The 17,510-nt window shown below is 50.1% G+C and overlaps 1 protein-coding gene across 1 annotated transcript in view; it reads left to right on the top strand.

Annotated features, from left to right (window-relative positions):
• The first annotated feature begins 978 nt into the window (after window positions 1-978).
• The window catches only part of LOC118788422 (teashirt homolog 3-like), a 35,638-nt gene continuing 19,106 nt past the window's right edge, over window positions 979-17,510 (top strand). The window contains exon 1 of the mRNA XM_036544411.1: window positions 979-1,650. Coding sequence (XP_036400304.1) covers window positions 1,611-1,650 — 40 coding nt within the window. The 5' untranslated portion in view covers window positions 979-1,610. The remainder of the gene's footprint in view (window positions 1,651-17,510) is intronic.

Raw genomic sequence — 17,510 nt, 5'->3', positions numbered from 1 at the left:
CACCGACATGGCAATGACATGGAACTGAACACATTTTGTCAGCAGAGGGGGAATATGACAACTTACCCTTTTTCCTGTTTGCGAGAAATTATTCGCGTTTTCTGTTCTTACGGTTGCATTTCCAGAAGCGAACAATAGACGGCTACTGCTTCCCACCCTGCAAAGGCGCTCTAAAACAACTTATCCGCCTTTCCTCGGAAAGTATTTATGTTTTCCTGTAACTTGATATGGAAGGGAAAAATGAAAAACAGAAGATAATTATCTGTTAGCTTTGATTAACGATCCAGATTCTTGAAGGATGGGGTGTAAGCAGAATTTTTACCTTACCATCAAAAAGTGAGGACGTTCGTTTTCCCTTCTTTTTCGAGGAAAAGGGGGGGAAATTGTTACGGAATTTGTGTCTGGCTTCCTTTGAAGCGTGGAGAGCATCTTGCTGTAGGGAGTCGCCGATGATTTGCTGCTGGTGTTTTAAATACCCACTATCAGCCCCGCTAGGAAGGGAGAACGGTGCTTTTACAGCCAAGAAAATGTTTGGCTGTTGCTATTGATCCATGTTCACACAACAGCTAGAACAGCAAGAGTCCATCCCCTTATTCTGATATTCATTATTACTACAAGGGACATCCAATCAAGCACGCATCTCATCGATTGGAGCCGCTCTTGATGGATTGTGTAGTACGTTTGGACAAAATAGCCCTGGGGGTCGACGTATGAGGGACTGTTCCGTACGTTTGCTTCAAAATTGACTGCATCTGTTCTCTGGAAATGAAAGTAATATTCGTGCTGTGCAATTTGCCTGGAAATCACTCGAATTCAGACAGTGCTTTGGTAGCTATTAGCAACGGGCAAGTCATGCCCATCTTTTAAAATTGTGTATGTTAATTCAAGGAACTAATTCTTCGTGGATGACACGGTTAACGTAGGCTTCCGATTAAGCAAGTATCATGTTGCTCATCCTGCTTTTGCGATCCTCTTCACTTTTTATGAAACTGACATGTTTTCCAGGAAAATAGTGGAAAGCTACCCATCGTCATGTTCTCCGTTTGTCTCAAACGTGGCTAGGTTTTCATAATTTCCCTTTTTAAACAAGATTCTAAACCCTTCGTCACATCAGTTATTTTTTATACGAAGGGGACCACAAGCAGTTGGAGCAATAGCAGAGATTGAACGACGGCGGTAGCCTGCAGTAGGAGGAAAAAAGCGTGATGCTCATGTGACACTGCCACCTAAACGCTCGACCTGCAAGGAGTTAATGTGACAGCGCTTGATGTTTCCCCGTTTGCAGACTTTGAGTGACGCGATCGTCTCGTTTTCCTCTAAGCTTGCCTGTTGCAGCTCCCAACGCGGAGTGCGGATCGCATTGAGGAGGGTTTTTCCGCCGTACCGCTGGTCCACTGTGATATCCAAGTCGAGAAAGGGGGAGAAATAACGCCTTTCGGAAGATCTTGCCTTTCTCTTCAGACGGACTTTTTGTTTGAAAACTGCCTATCTATGTCTGCCTTCTCAAAGCGCCCCAGGTGTCGTGTATGAAAGCGCCGCGATCAAAGGAGAGCGTATCTGCTCGGAATCTCTGAGGCAAGAAGAAACTCTTCGGAGATCCCAAAACGAACATGCCGCGGAGGAAACAGCAAGCGCCTCGGCGCTCAGCAGGTACGCAGAGATATTTCACGTCTTCCCCCTCTCTCTCTCTTTTACTTTGCGGCGAACAGCGATTCCGATATTCTTCCAGATGCTGCTTAGATGCCAGCATTTGTGTACGTTAGTGTATTTCCCGTTCAGGTGGGAATGTTATTAACTGCAGGCTATACATTCTTTCCTACGACAGTGATGCGTTAGTCTATTACCAGCTTATTTAACGTTTACTAAGCTTGTAAGTGAGGGGATCTTACGGACGTCTGATGGTTGACTTTTGTTAGCTTGCTGAGTACAGCTATCATTAGCTTCTGGTTTTATTTTTTTTAGTCTCGATTCATGGAAGTTCGGCGAAGACAACACTGAGGTCGTTTAATGCCGCTCTCACAACAATCGCGAGGGGAATGTACTTCAGAGAATTAATTGCTAGCGCATTTCTAGAGATATCCGACGCTGTAAAGTAAACTTCGGTTTCCATAATGCTCTTCCTTTTCGCTAACTACCCCCGCATCTCCCTCCTCCCCCCTTTCGGCCTGCTCTCCCCTTTTAGGTTCGTATATTAACTCGAGATCTGTGAAGAAGCGGCGGAAAATAAGGGCTCTTATGTCAGCTGACTGTCATGAAGGTCTTTGATGCCCGCCCTCGCTGTTTTAGGGCATTGTGCTTTAAAATTTGATCACAAAATACCAACTTTTCCTCGGCGCTTGGGTTCATTTTCTCTGTTTCAAGAAAGACTTAAAGATTAATTCCCGGCCGACAATGGGAGTACGTGGGCTAGGCAGGGCGTTCATGGACACTTGCCATCTTTGATTTGACGGCTGATTGATCGCCTGTCATCTGGCATGCCTTTGATCTATTCATTCCCGATAAACATCAATAAATCACTCCCCATGGCAACCCCGAGCCCCGCGTTGTCATGTCTGGCCCGGTAACTACTCATTAAAATAGCCTTAATTGCGTCTTTTCTTCTTTTTCTTTTACTTTGAATTTTTTTTTGTTTTTCCTGCTTTGCGCGTTAAAATACAGAGAAAATAGCAGCTTTGACCTCAAATGACTAAACGGTTTACTGCATAATGGCTCATAAACTACTGTTTTTCCCCCCTTTCTTCAAAAAACTATGCTTGTTGCAGATTCTGCAGAAATGCGTATGGGAAAGACTGTTGAGTTTTGGGGTTAGATAATTCAAGTTAGGCCTGGGTATCGGTATATAAGACTATAAAATGAACAGATTATAATAATAATTATACTTGCAGGGATTCTCGCTGGTTTGACGTTTTTTTCATGAAAAAGGTAAGGGAAAGCCCTGCTGCAGATAGGCGTGAATTACGCGTTTTGTATTGTAGCCACGGATTAAGCATGATTGCGTTTCCATTGCGTTACCTGCAGGAGAAACTGTAGGCCGTGATATCACATTGAGTGCTGACATCTGCCCAGATCAAGATGAGTGCCTGAGCACTGGCCAAGACCGGGGTTCTCAAGAAAAGGGGAAGAGACTCCGTCTTCCTTCCGCGTTGCGTCTCTGTGGTGGTTTGCCGGGACGGGCTCTGGGTCCCCGCTCAGTGCCTGTGTCCTCATGCTGTTGCGTTCGAGCTTTGGCGTAAGCACCAAAGTTACACTGCGGCTGACTCCACCCACAGCTCAGTTGTAAAAGGCCAGAGCCAGTGGTGGGCTGACCTGGCATGGGTCAGCACAAAAAAAAATAAATAAACACTGGAAAATCACCCAGAACCAGAACTAAGCCAACCAGCCTGGTTCCAGCTCTACAGTGGGGAAACAGGGGTGTGATGAGCCGACCTGGTTCCAGCTCCGCAGTGGGAAAGGGGTGCTAGAGATTTGAGAACTGAAGGCAAAATAGTCAAAACTGAATTCACAAAAAGAAAATGACAGGAGCCAAACAGGATTAATTTATCAAATGCTTTAAGGGCGTTCTTCTCCTTTGGACTGAAACGGTTGTTTCAGCATCTGATTTTTGGTTAGTTTTAATGTATCGGTTCAGCATGAAATCAAATTTAGCTCAGGGCTGTGTGACCAGGCCCTCTGAAGAAGATTAAAATCTTGGGTCTGTGGTGATCAGGGAGGCCTCTTGAACGTACAGATGTATTCCCCATGGGCAGAAATCTGTTTGTCTGAAATGTTTCTGAGCGCGCGGTAATGGCTGCAGCTATACTGTGGGTTATTTACTCACACAGCAACACTGAGCCCATGCTGACATGCACAGGGAGAGCTCGCATGGAAAGAAAAAAAGAACCTCTGGTCTAATCGGGAGACGGAAGAATGGTTTGCTCCATCAAAACGACCCGTCAAAACGACTTTGTCTCATATTTGATTTAATTGTCTCCCTCCTGACAGCCGCATTCATCAATAGCTTTAATGGTCAATCTGAAGTTGGCAGACTGAGTGCTTTCATTCTTTTTTTTTTTTTTTTTCCATACGTTCGCCGGGGCTTTACTTTATCAAAATGCTTTTGCCTAATGGACACTCTCGTGGCGGGGGGGGGGGGGCGTTAGGGGTGGGGGGGGTGAAGAATGACTGAAAGCCTTCTTATTGGAGAGGAGTGAAAAAGTAGAGCATTTGTTCTGCTGCTGTCTGGGCGAGGGCACGGCGGACAGAAGTCACGCAGGACGATTTTTTATGAAGAGACGGGCCAGCTTCCTGTTACTTTTTTTTTTTTTTTAGCCGCAACCCCCCCACACCCTGTTGTGCTTGCCCCCGCCCAAAACCCTCACCCCCCCCCCCCCCCCCCCCCTTAGCCTGGCCTCACAGCTGCAAGCTTTAGGGGTCATGACTACGCCGTGGAGCACAAAGAGTGACGACAAATGGATGGCTCTGTAGCGGTACAGAGAGCAACAAAATATATCAGGTGATGTGCTTTGATTAGCAACTCTGGGAAATCAAGTCTCCCGCAACCTTGAGATTTTCATGAGAAAATGTCTCTCCTTCCCTCATCCCCCTTCTCCTCCCCACCCCCTCTCTTTCTCCCTCGCTCACTCTCACTCTCTGAAAGGTCTGCTCAGCCATATAAAAAGAAAAGTTGTTTTTGCCAGCTTCATCAGCGCTCACCTAATTAGCTGTAAAGCTGACAAGCCCCTGACAGCTCTAATGATTGGAGCTGACGAGGCTCCCTGGCTGTCATCCTGCGGAATAAGGTTCGCAGCTAGCCTGATGTAGCCGAGTTCACGCTAAACCGTCCCGCCTGTCTCCGCTGACGCGTCAGCTGTGCCTGCCGTCGCAGGCGACAAATGAGTTTCGGTAGCTGGGTGATCACGGTCGCGAGAATTAGCGTGCTTTTAAAGGGTGAGGGCTTTGTTAGCCTACGACCTAAAAAAAGAAAAACGATGTCAGTGTGGGGGAGAGTGGTGCTGGGATGGGCAGGTGCTTCGAAAGAGGCCTCCTCATAGCAGAAGTAGACGGTCAAAAGCGCAGCACTTGCGGTGTCTTGATTGCAGGCTTCAGAAGTCTGCCAGGCCGCGGATATCGAACGTTTTGGGAGGAGGCCATTTGTTTATATGGAGGATTTTCAACCTCCGCTGTGTGTTTGGAAGGTGACTACCGGACACGCAGCATTCCAGCTGACACGTAACATTCTTTCCACGTTGCTGTGATGTAGTGATGAGGTGCTAACGTTTCCCGAAGGCTGCGGGAACGTTGCGGCAAGTTTTTAGCTACTCTGATTCTGTAAAATAATTGTAAATGTGCATCTGTGGTGGAGATGAGACAGATGAAGGAACTCCAGTCATTTTGACCCACTTTGATGCACTTGTCAGAGTCACAGATATTTTCACTCGGTTTAAAATTAGACAAGCTGAAGAGTCTTCAGGAGAGTGGTGCTGCTTGGGAGCTGATTCCACATTCAGCTGAACGCTTCCTGCGAAAAAAACAACAGGGAACGACAGAGAAACAGGAAGAATAGAAGAGCAGAAATACATTTTGCACCCTGGAAAGAGCAGAGAGAGAGAGAGAGAGAGAGAGAGAGAGAGAAAACTAAAGAAAGAAAGAAAAAGAAAAAGAGTGAGGAGGGAGTACGGTTAAAAAAAAATGAATGAGCTAACAGCCTGAGATCTTCCTGTGGATGCTGCAGCTGATAAACAGAATATTTTTGGGGGGCTCACATTAGCTTGACAGCTGTCAGTTAGGGCTCCCTCGGTCTCCCGGGCCACAGTTTATTGCAGGCAGCTGAGGCTGTCATTTTCTGCGCAGTTTAGCCTTGAGCGATATCATGGGCTGTGAAGGAGTCAATAGCTGATGTATCAGCAGTTATTCCTTAAAGTGACTCACAGGGCTGCATCCTCCCTTCCTTATTCCTCTCTCTCTCTCTCTCTCTCTCTCTGTCTCTCTCTTCCTCTCTCTCTCTCTCTCTCTCTCTCTCTCTGTCTCTCTCTCTCTCTCTCTCTCTCTCCCTCTCTTTCTCTCCCTCTCTCTCTCTCTCACTCTGTCTCGCACTATGTATCTCACTCTCTCTGTCTCCCTCTCTGTCTCTCTCTCTCTCTCTGTCTCTCTCTTCCTCTCTCTCTTTCTCTTTCACTCTCTTTCTCTCCTCCTTTTGCTTCCCGACTGTTGCTTCTGCAATGTCTTAAGACACTTTTATCCCCATGATATGTATGTATATGTGTGTGGGTATATAGCAGAAAGCTAACATGTGTTTTGTTGCATCTGTAGTATCTGAAAATGAGGCAAACATGCAGAAAAAAAGACGCCTTTCACTCTAGACTTCTGTCCACACAAACAAGTGATTTTTGGGGGAAATTTAGGGACTTTTTGCTGCTTTGAAGGCTTTATTGCTCAGAAGACTTGGCAACATATCCTTTCTCTGTCCCTCTCTCTCTCTCTCTCTTTCTCTCCCTCTCTCTCATGCATTCCCCCTCTATCTCTCGCTCCCTCCTTACCTAAGGGGTGTCGGTGAAGCCGTTGCAAGTACTGGCAGCTGTAGCTGGGTCAGAGACAGTGCAAGACCAGGCAAGGCGGCTCACTGGAGAAAAGCCGTCCGCGTGTCACATTACCATGGAGACATCCTTCATATTAATCTGTGACACACAGAGGATGTGTGTTTATGGTGGCACAGAGAATGTTCTGGAACACCTCCAACCCTGTGTTCTGAGTGAAATATTCAAGAGATTGTTTCAGGATGTGGGCTTCCCTGGTGTATTTCAGTGTTTTTGTAGCGCGAGTGTTAGGAAATAAGAACATTTGTCTAACCCGCTCTCTGTCTGAAGGAACTTCATGTTTTCTGGTCACTGGTAACACAGCCTTCACACGGGCCTCAGATAAATGAGGAAAAGCTCACAGCCTTTTGCCTTGTCGATCTACCTATACCGGAAGTTTTAAAGACTGGCAGTAAGGATGGTTATACTGCTGGATTTAAATTAAGAAAAAAAAGAAATAAATTGTGTTGACAGGAAACATCCGTTATTGTACAGTTTGATGGGTGGAGCACTTAGCTGTTGATTGGCTGATTGTCGTCTGTGTGCCTGGTGCTGGCAGGCTGATTGGTCGTCTGAGTCTCCTTCAGCGTATGCCGTTTCACTCCCGGATCTCGGCTGACACGAAGAACCAGCCATCGGCAATTAACACTGTACAAACGAAATGAGGCTTAATCTAGTTTTCTAATTAATGAAGCCGTCGTCTATCTGAATATGTAAATGTCGTTGACACCGCTCTTCTGAGTGCCGCCTCCGGAGAAGCAGGAACAGAAGGACTGGAAAATGTTACGAAGTTTGTGTGTACCTAACTGCCAGGTGTAACAGGTCGTGTAACGGCTACTTAAGTGTTTTCTCAGTAGCAGTTAAAACATGTTCCCGCAGTTGGTTTGAAAAGACGGAGGTGTAAAGTTGTGCAATATCGTGATTGGCCCGCTTTTGTTGTGCCGCTCGCTGGGGGGGGGGTGGCGTAATTACATAATCAATGATTGCCAGTTCTGTTCCTCAGTGATTAAGACGTCATGTCAGGCCCAGCACCGTGTTATTAATGTTCCACAACTTTCTGTGCGTTTGGGAGAGTGATGAATCAGACAGCCTGGCGCTGCCGCTGTTCAGAGCCCGGCATGGCGTGGTGTGGCGTCGCCGCGGTGAAGACTTCATCCCTCGCCGTACTGGACTCAGGACAGGCGGCGGGGTCTCTTCAGATGGTCCATGTGTCGGGGCTTAAGGACAGATTTTTTAGAAACAGGAAATTGGAAGGATTCCGTAATCCTCTTAGCTCCAGTATGCATGTGTAGATGGGTGCCTAAAACAATGTGTGGCCTCTCTCTCTCTTTCCACCCCCATCTCTGTTTCTCCCTCTCTGTATCTCTCTCTTTCTCTTTCTCTTTCACCCCTCTCTCTCTTGCTCTCCTTCTCCCCATCTCTCTGTCTCTGCCTGTCTCTCTCTTTTTCTCTCTCCCTTTCTCTCTCTCCCTCTCTTCCTCCCTCTCTCTCTCCCTCTCTCGCTCCCTCCCTCTCTCTCTCTCTCTCTCTCTCTCTCTCTCTCTCTCTCTCTCTCTCTCTCTCTCTCTCTCTCTCCCTCTCTCTGTGGGTCTCATACCTGTCAGCAGCCCCGCAGAGCGAACCCCGGGCCTCTCGAGCAGTCCCCCTGAGCGTGGCTGTGGGCTGCGGGCCGCTGGGGGCGGTTGCCAGGCGGAGACAGGCAGCCATCAGTCACCTGGGCCTGCTACAGGAGGCTGTTTATGATGGCAGCCGTGATGAAAGGCCTGGGAACTGAGAGTCCCCCTTAATCAGGCCCAGTGCTGGCATCCCTCTGAACCCTGAGCGCCTCTTCCTTTCCCTCCCTCTCGGTGTGTGTGTGTCTGTGTGTGTGTGTGTGTCTCTCTCGCTCTCTCTCTCTCTCTCTCTTTCTCTGTCTGTGGGTGTGTGTGTGTGTGTGTGTCTCTCTCTCTCTCTTTCTGTGAATTTGTAAGTGCCTGTCTCTTTCTTTCCCTTTCTCTGTGTGTATGTGTGTGTCTCTCTCTCTCTGTCTCTCTGTCCTTCTCTCTCTTTCTGTGTATTTGTATGTGCGTGTCTCTTAAAGATCTGTCTGTTAAGTTTCATGTACTTGATTGGTCTCAGATGCTCAGTGCTGCCATGTTTTTCCTGAAATAAAAAGAAAGATGAAGTCAGGCAATGAAGGGGCAGGATTGGCTGCTGTTAGCCCTCACTTGCGCTATGTGTGTGTGTGTGTCTATATGTGCGCCTGTGAGTCTCTGTATGTGTATGTGAATCCGTTTGTGTGTATGAGTCTGTGCGTGTGCTAGTTAGCAGAGGCAGGCAGGTGTGTGTCTGTGTATCTGTGTGTGTGTGTGTGCGCGTGGGTGTGTGCTAGTTAGCAGAGGCAGGCAGGTGTGTGAGAGAGCCAGCTCGTGCCCTGCAGGTCTCTGGCTAATTAACGCTCTGTCGCGCGACCCCGTCGGCGCTGATTAATGTTTTTGCTCTTTGTGTCTCCTGACCGCACGCTTAATGAGATCTCCATGTTTCTCCAGACACAAGTGCCTCTCCTAGCACTGACTGACAGCTGCCTGTCGGGAGGGGCTTCCTAAAGCCCCACTCCTGAGTGATGTCAGTCAAAGCTGCCTGGCCCATTGGCTGATGAATCAAAGGGGCGGAGCTGGAGAGAAGTTCAGTGTTCAGCTGTTACTGTGTGGGTGGGGTGTGGGAGAGGAGAGGAAGAGTGGGAAGAATGCCCTGGATCCTCCAGTCCCATGTGTACTTTTTGGAGATCATATTTCATCCCAGAGACTGTTTACTCTGTAGTACCCTGCGGTAACCTATAGTAACATTGCTGCCCGGGCAGCAGCGTTGCGTGAGGGTTTAGGATTTGTAACCAGAAGGTTGTACGTGTGATTCCCGAGCAGGGCGCTGCGGTTGTAGCCTTGAGCAAAGGCACTTAACCTGAATCGCTTTCGTAAATATCTATCTGTCTAAAACACAAAACAATATAAGACATGTTGCCCTGGAAACAGGTGTTTGTCAGAGAGAAGAGTAATGGGATCGATGAGTGTAATGATGTTGCAGGAGTAACCCAGGACTGATAGCATGCAGTAAACTGCCCAGGGTTTTGAAAAGATGATTTAGTCTTCTTTTATCGAGCGTTTCGGTTTTGGTTTTTGGCCCGCGTGGGGGACGGCGGTGGAGCTGGAGAGGAGGAGGAAGGCACCGCTGGTGGGGCGCCCCGGTTCCCCCAGCACGGGAAACGGGGGGGGTGGACTTCCCTCTGCTGAATGTGAACCCTGTGCCATGCCACTCAGCACAGCCATATATCACCCTCTCTCCCTTCCCCTCTGACACTGCGACTCCTGTCATTTATCATGGGGCCTCGGCCGGCACCGAGGGGGGGGCAGGGCAGGGGTTCACAGCTCAGGACTGAGGGCTGTCATCTTCTCTTAGTGGGGGAGGAGGGGTACACAGTTTGGGACTGGGGGCTGTCACCTACTCCTACTGAGGGAGGGTGAGAGTACACAGTTTGGGGGCGGCTGTCGTGTTCTTTTAGTGAGGAAGTTGTGCCCCACTGCTGACTGGGGGGTTGTTAACCCCCAGGGAGGGTGGATTGGAGGGATGAGTGTGTGGGGGTGGTAGGAGTGTGTGTGTGTGTGTTGTTTGGGAGGGCATGGGTAAACATGCTCTGTGAACAGGGCGGGTGTATGTGTAGTGTGTCCTGTATCCTGTAAGTGAGAGTGTGTGTGAGAGTGTGTGTGTGTGTGTGTGCGTGTGCGTGTGCGTGTGCGTGTGTGTGTGTGTGTGTGTGTGTGTGTGTGTGTGTATGCCCGCATGCGTGCCTGTGTGCATGTGTGTGTGCGTGTAGGTGTGTGTGTGTGTATGTGTGTGTGCATATGTGAGTGTGTCTGTGCGTGTGGGTGTGTGTGTGTGTGTGTGTCTGCGCATGCATGTGTGTGTGTGCGTGTGTGTGTGTGTGCACGTGTACATGCATGTGTGTGTGCATGTGTGTGCGCGTGTGTGTGTGTGCGTGTGTGTGTGTGTGTGTGCGCATGTGTGGGTGGATGGGTGTGAAGCGTTCCCCTGGTTGACAGGTGTCAGTCAAGGTCGTGGCCGCTTGCTGGAGGTTGTGTAAATGAATCCGCCTCCTCTGGGTGTCTCCCCATTCAAACGCGCATTACCCGAGATGGATGGTTCTCTTCAAAAAATGATGATGGATATCAGGCTTATGGCGTCATTTATCATGAATATTATTTTGACTGGCCGTGTGAAGCTGTAACCGGAGCGCTGGAGGAGCCAGGGTTGAGAGCGCGGCCGTGCCGTTCGCCGCGTGATGGATGGCCGGTCTTTCGACGTGTTTGTTACCAGATACCAGCAGCCTCGGCGAGGCTCTCTGCGGGCCCCACTTCCTGTTTTTTATGTAAGGGGCGAAAATAAAAGCCCAGCAGCTCAGGTAGAACCTCTGAGCTCTCCGTCACAGACGGCCTTTGGCTTTGTTTCCTGGTGATGACATGTTTTTACCCTTTAGCCCCGTGCTTTTTGCTGGGTTATGAAATCCGGCAGATCGTCCCCGGTGTTGGGACGGGCGAGGCCGCTGAAGGAAGGGTAACAGCTGGTGCTCGTTACCAGCACAGGAGCCAATTTTTTTCTTAGTTGTTTTAATTCCTTAGTACTTTGACGTCTGTTTTACTCTGGGAAATCAGTGTCTGAACGTGTGACTCTTTGCAAAGGAAGTGTCGGCCTAAGTGCCATGATGCCCGTGTGTTTTCTGAGTAAAGCTTTTGCTGCGTGCCTTTGAGCTACAGCAAACACGATGCTGTATGTTTACTGTGAAACTGTGTTTGGAACTGAGAGAGAAACCATGGATTTGCTTTACGATGGCAGCTGTGGTCAGACGCCATACAGGAGTGTTATTAATAAGCAGAAAGAGGGCACTCATGTGTTACGTCAGCTGTGTTATCATCCGTAATTTATCACGCCGTTCCTATGAAATTCATAAACACGAAAGACAGGCAGAGGAAGGTACTGCACTCACTGGGCTGGGTGTGTCAGCTGCAGGCCCTCACTGGACCCCGGCAGAACCGGAACCAGCCAAGCGGGTATCGCAGGCTACGGAGAAGCGGGTGGTTCTGACTGCACACCTTTTCAGAGGCAGTCCCAGGAAAATCAGAGCCCTCTCTCTCCTCTCTCCTTCTGTCTCTCCTCCTCTCTCCTTCCGTCTCTCTGTTTGAACCCCACACAGTCCCACAGAGGAGTACAGTAAGGGTCAGGCAGGGGTCTGCCGAGGCTCCAGGGCTCCAGAAAGGCTGTTTTGTTTTGGTGCCCCCCTCTTGGCCCCCTCGCCCCCTTCTTTTCTGCGGTTTTATTGCAGGAGACATGATTTATTGTAGCCATCCATCTTTGGAACTCATCCATCAGCTCCCGGTTGCTAGGCGATGGTGGCAGCAGCTGTTTGCTTTGAGTCAGACAGGAACGCTGTCAGTCACCCGGTGGCAGGTGAATAGCATTAGAAATGTGGCATTGTCAGATGGAATAATTAATCAAAGCGAGGGGAGATAATTGAAAAGATACGGCCCTTTCACAGGTGCTGCCCATAAGGAGCAGGGAGAGGAGAGAGAGAGAGGGAGAGAGAGAGAGAGAGAGAGAGAGAGAGAGAGAGAGAGAGAGAGAGAGAGGAGAGGGGAGAGGTGGTCTGTCTCCCCTCACCCCTTAATCAATGGGAAACGCACTCCTGCGGGGAGAACGAGTGCAACTACACACTCCTACAGAGTGAATCAGTGCAGGAACACACTCCTGTTGAGAGACCAAGTGTAAGAACTCTCTCCCACAGAGTGAACCAGAGTAAGAACTCTCTCCTACTGAGTGAACCAGAGTAAGAACTCTCTCCCACAGAGTGAACCAGAGTAAGAACTCTCTCCTACAGAGTGAACCAGAGTAAGAACTCTCTCCTACTGAGTGAACCAGAGTAAGGACTCTCTCCTACAGAGTGAACCAGAGTAAGAACTCTCTCCTACAGAGTGAACCAGAATAAGGACTCTCTCCTACAGAGTGAACCAGAGTAAGAACTCTCTCCTACAGAGTGAACCAGAATAAGGACTCTCTCCTACAGAGTGAACCAGAATAAGAACTGTCTCCTACAGAGTGAACCAGAATAAGGACTCTCTCCTACAGAGTGAACCAGAGTAAGAACTCTCTCCTACAGAGTGAACCAGAGTAAGGTCGCTGTCCTGTGGAGTGTGAGTGTAGAAACATCCCTTCTGCAGAAGCAGGCACAGATTGTAGTGCATTAAACAGAATGGAGAACAGGGAGAACAGTAAGAAGTGGTGGTGAGAGAAAGGTGAGCTACAACCACAGGTATGCTTTTTATAAGTGCGGTTCTGCAAATCAAGCTTTCGCTTTGCTGTTTGTTATGAGGATCTGTGTGTGTGTGTGTGTGTGTACACCTGAACGCTTTTTAGCTTCGAGCCAGCTCACCAACAGTGCAGTCCCTTTTCAAGTAGTAACGTCCCTGATAATTTGCCTTCTCAGCAAATTAATTGACTGTTGCTGTGTGACCCCAGGTGTGAAGGACTAAATTGGGAAAAAAGAGAGGAAGCAAATCCCGCACTGAGACGGCTGCAGGAGTGGCGTTGGATATGGATCTGTTATGTTAGACGTGGAATGTCTGCTTTCACCATGCACATGTGTCCTCTTCAAAGCGGTGTTGGATTTCTCCAAACCCAGGGCAACCCTTCTCTGTTTCTGGTGAGTGAGGGATGCACTTGTGGAAAGAGGGAGAGAGAGAGGGAGGGAGAGAGGGGAGAGCTTTCTGTCCGCATGCTCCTCGGGTTTCGCCTCGGGTTACACCTTTGACAGTGCCCCCCCCCCCCCCCCGCTGCCCCTCCCTGTCCCCGGAGGGGGTGTTCTGCTGCGGGAGCACTTGGCACTGGAGGGGGTTCCCTGGTGAGCGATGACACTGCCTGGGCAGGGTGCTGTCGTGGAATCGTGAGTGTTGAGTGGAAACGCACAGACCCCTGGGGCTCCTCCCGTGACCCTTAACCCCCGTGTGGGGGGGGGGGCTCGTGTGGAGTGGAATCAGACAGTCACTGTGTGCTGCTTGTCAGGAACCAGCCTGCAGACGCTGAAGCTCTGACACACTGTGCTCCCCCCACTGGGTATGTGTGTAACGTGCAGGTGTGTGTGTAATGAGCAGGTGTGTGTGTGTGTGTGTGTGTGGACTGGACGAGAAGGTTAGCAGGGGGTCTGTACACAGTGACACACTACGCTGTGTCAGCATTTAGTGCATTTCACAGAGTCCGTCGGTACTACACAGTGACAATCCAACCGCTTCCCAGGGGGACAGAGGATCAAAGGCAACCTCATTCATGGGGTGTACCCCCCCCACCCCCCACCTCCATTCATAGGCCTGGAGCCTGTTTGCCTGGGCCAGCCCTGCCCCCTCCCATCCTCAGGCGAGGAAAGACAGGGCCAGAGAACAGCAGGCCTTGCGTGTGTGTTCTCGGGGAGGACGAGGCGTTACTGCGCACCGTCGGAAAAGAACAACCCAGAGAAGACACTGCGCCTGTCTGAGAGTCGAGACCCTCTCCCTGACAGCCTCACCGCAGCCCCCCGTTCTGCTGTTGTGAGTTACCCCGTCTTTGCTGTTCTCAGGAGTAGGACTGTTGTGGCTGCTTTCAGCGGTAAGCCCGCAGGAGCGAGTCAGCTCGTTCCCCGATAGGCCGTCATGTTTCCTTTTCATGCCGCATCCTGCGCGTTTAGCGAACGCTTTTTTCACGTTTTTTTTTTTTTTTTATCTGATGAGCGAAGAAGCCACAGCACTTCGAGGTCTTACTGATGCAGCTGCAAGGAGCGGGTTAGTCATAACATCGCCAAAACAGCATCGCAGGGAATGCGGTCGGTGTAGCGCGGCGTTCCGCTCTGCCTGACTTAAAACGATTTCGCCTCCGGCTTCGCCGCAGGGCGAGAGGCGTCTGCCTGTTACCTCAGGCCCGCTCCTGGTAGCGCATGCTCTCGGCTGCCAAGCCTCGCAACACTCCTGCACATGAAACATTAACACGGGCATCTCATTTTTAACCGAAAAGAAAATCGCTTTCAATCTTTTACACACTTTTCCTGCGTGGTGCATCTGGGTGACCGTAAAGTTGCCTCTCTCGGTCTTTTCAGTGTTTTTAGGCAACGAGCGTGCAGTCATAGTGGCAGAGTTTGTGATCCTCAAACAAACCTGCACCGACCTGGTAGTGGGCAGATTTTAATTCAGGTGGCCAAAGCCAACAGTCATTTGGCCAGTTGTGTGGGCTGCTAACGCTAAGGGTGTGTCGGCATCGATGGTGTCCTCTCGGGCAAAGACACGATGGTCCGGCTGCAGGGTGTGCAGTGAGCACAAGAATGCGGGGGTGTGAGGTGATTGTCCGTCACCGTCCGTTGTCACAGCGATCTGTCACCCCCCCCCCCCCCAGTTAAAGCCACCCGCAGCCTGTGGCCTGTCCCTAAAGACAACCCCCCCCCCCCCCCCAAACACACACACACACCCATTCAGCCACACTGCTAATCTCACTGCCAGTGTGTGTGTGTGTGTGTGTGTGTGAGAGAGACAGAGAGAGAGAGAGAGGGAGAGGATGTAACGGACAGTTCTAACAAGGGTTGCACTGTTTATGAATTCCTGAGGCCTTGTACAGAGTTGGGAGTACTGGAAGTTTCTAGAAAGAAAAAAAGATAGAGGGAGAGAGAGAGAAGGCCAGATGGAATGAGGCGAGTGGGAGGGCGATGAGTCGCTTCACTCAGCTGCAGAACGTGTCACTGAATTCCAGGCTCACGGACACGGCCGGACGTTGGCACGCCCACCGCATGCGGTTTCGGACGCCATGGTTACGTGCGCTCACGGGAAGGGGAGGGGAAAAACGGCGTGGAACAGATCCTGTCCTGGGAAACGGTTTTATTACGCTCTTGTTAATGGAGGCACTGTAGTGTGTGGGTTTGCTCTGAGGCGCTGACGCGGGGGACAGCGGAGTGTCAGCCTGCAGGAGCCGAGTGATGTGGAATCCGGCACAGCTGAGGGGGCGGGACTCTCAGCCTGCCTTCCTCTTCCTCTTAAAGGGACCGCACAGCTATTCTCAGTAAAACAGACAGCGGTTATAATAATAAGTGTTTAAATATTCAGTTGTCTTTTAATACGTATTTCTAAGGAGGAGATTTGACAGAAGGGTCTCTGGAAAATGTCAGTAAGGGTTTGAAAATGAATCTGGGGAAAGTGTTAGGTCGGATGTAACAGACACTCATCGGGCAAGTTGTTCTTAATAGGCTCATTTATAACTGACCAGTGCGTCCAAGCAAACACTTGCCCCGGGTTTTCCATCCTCACTCAGAAACACTAAGTGCCTTTTAACCACTCAGCGCTTCCTGTGACCCACCCCCTCACTCGCTATGTTTTGTCTCTTTTTTTCCTCCTCTGAATCGTTTGCTAATGGATGGGCAGCTTTTTAAGTGGGCGTGTTCGTTGCGGCTTCGGCGTGCCGCGGCGCGGGACGGAAACATCGCCCGCGGTCAGCGAGAGGCGGCGTTATCGACTGACCGTCCTGGGGAAAGCCTGCGGCGCGGTAATGTATGCGGAAGCGCGTACGAACAGCGCGCTGCTCCGCGCAGCTGCAGATAACTTCCCGCTCGGATAGCGGGACGCGGATTATCTCCCCCTGTCTCTCACGCGGCCGTTTATTCCTTATTTATTGTTTAGAGATTGCGTGAGGGGGCCGCGGAGCTCGGAGGCGCGGAGTGAGAACAGGGAAATTTCCGCTGCGGAAAAGTGAGATCATTTTAAACGTGAAGGGAATTGTTCCCGTTTTTTTTGTCTTTTCTTTTTTAATTCGGAGTGCAAGGAAAATGGGGGGGGGGGGGGGTGGGAGAAGTGACACAGCTGGGGTGCAGGCTGCAGTGATTTGTGGGCTTCCTGCAGTTCCCTGTTTAACGGGGCTTTTCCTGTCTGTAACAGCACCCCGCTGCGTGGCTCAGCGGCTTTATGGGCGTGAGGCTGATTTAAAACATACATGTCAGAACCTGGAAACGCAGGCAATAATAGCAGGCTTCAGCGAGGCCTACACCCTCTGCCTGTCACTTCCTGTCAAAGGAGGTGAATCATCCTCCACTCTACTGCAGAGTCCAGGGATGGAAATAGCACCCGGAATGTAGAGCGGTTTGAGCTGGGCCAGGTCGTACTAGAAGCACGTTCGGGGCATTGAGTGGAAGTCAATTCATCTAACATTGCTACAATGTGTACCTAGCCAACCCACCCAACTTCCACTGAATGTTGTGGCCACATGGTGTAGTAGCCTCAACAAATCTTTACAGGAATGTGAAGGTTGCGGCAGCATGATGTCATATTACTGCCACATCTTTACAGGAATGCTGCAGGAACAGGATGCTTTGGCTGGACATATAACCAGCTGATGTGCTTGTGCTGCTCAGGGGGAATAGGGCTGTTTGACAATGGCAATAGGCGCTTCATGGCCTGGAGATAGCGTGTACACATACACATACACACACACGCGCGCGCACACGCACATAGGTTTTGGAGGGGTTACTCATCTCCCTGGCCTCCGAGCCTGTGGAGTTTCTGGGGAAATCGGACCGTGGGGACATGTGCAGAACCTGCACACAGTCTTTTCTCCATGAGCGCTTTGATGTGGCCCTTAAGCACACAGACGTGGTTTTCTCACCTTCTGCTGCAGAACCCTGGCAAGAGACTGCTCAGCTTGCGCATGGTCTCAGGAACTAATTACATCATCAGAGCCAGCCTCAGAAACCCACACTGTGTTCCTGTCCCAAATCAGCCCCAGAGACCTTAATAAATCCAAAACAACAGCGAGACGTGTTCCTCCTGTGTCCTGATGGTTTTGGACAGAAGTGTGTTTGATCTGAGAGAAAAAGACTCAGATTGTTCAGCATGCAGAATGTGGGATGTCTGTCATCAGATGTGTGTGTGTGTGTGT

This window comes from Megalops cyprinoides, chromosome 13, assembly GCF_013368585.1.
Source record: "Megalops cyprinoides isolate fMegCyp1 chromosome 13, fMegCyp1.pri, whole genome shotgun sequence".
NCBI classification, from domain to species: Eukaryota; Metazoa; Chordata; class Actinopteri; order Elopiformes; family Megalopidae; genus Megalops; species Megalops cyprinoides.
Note: the sequence above shows the minus strand (reverse complement) of the source record. Positions and strands in the feature narration are given on the sequence as shown.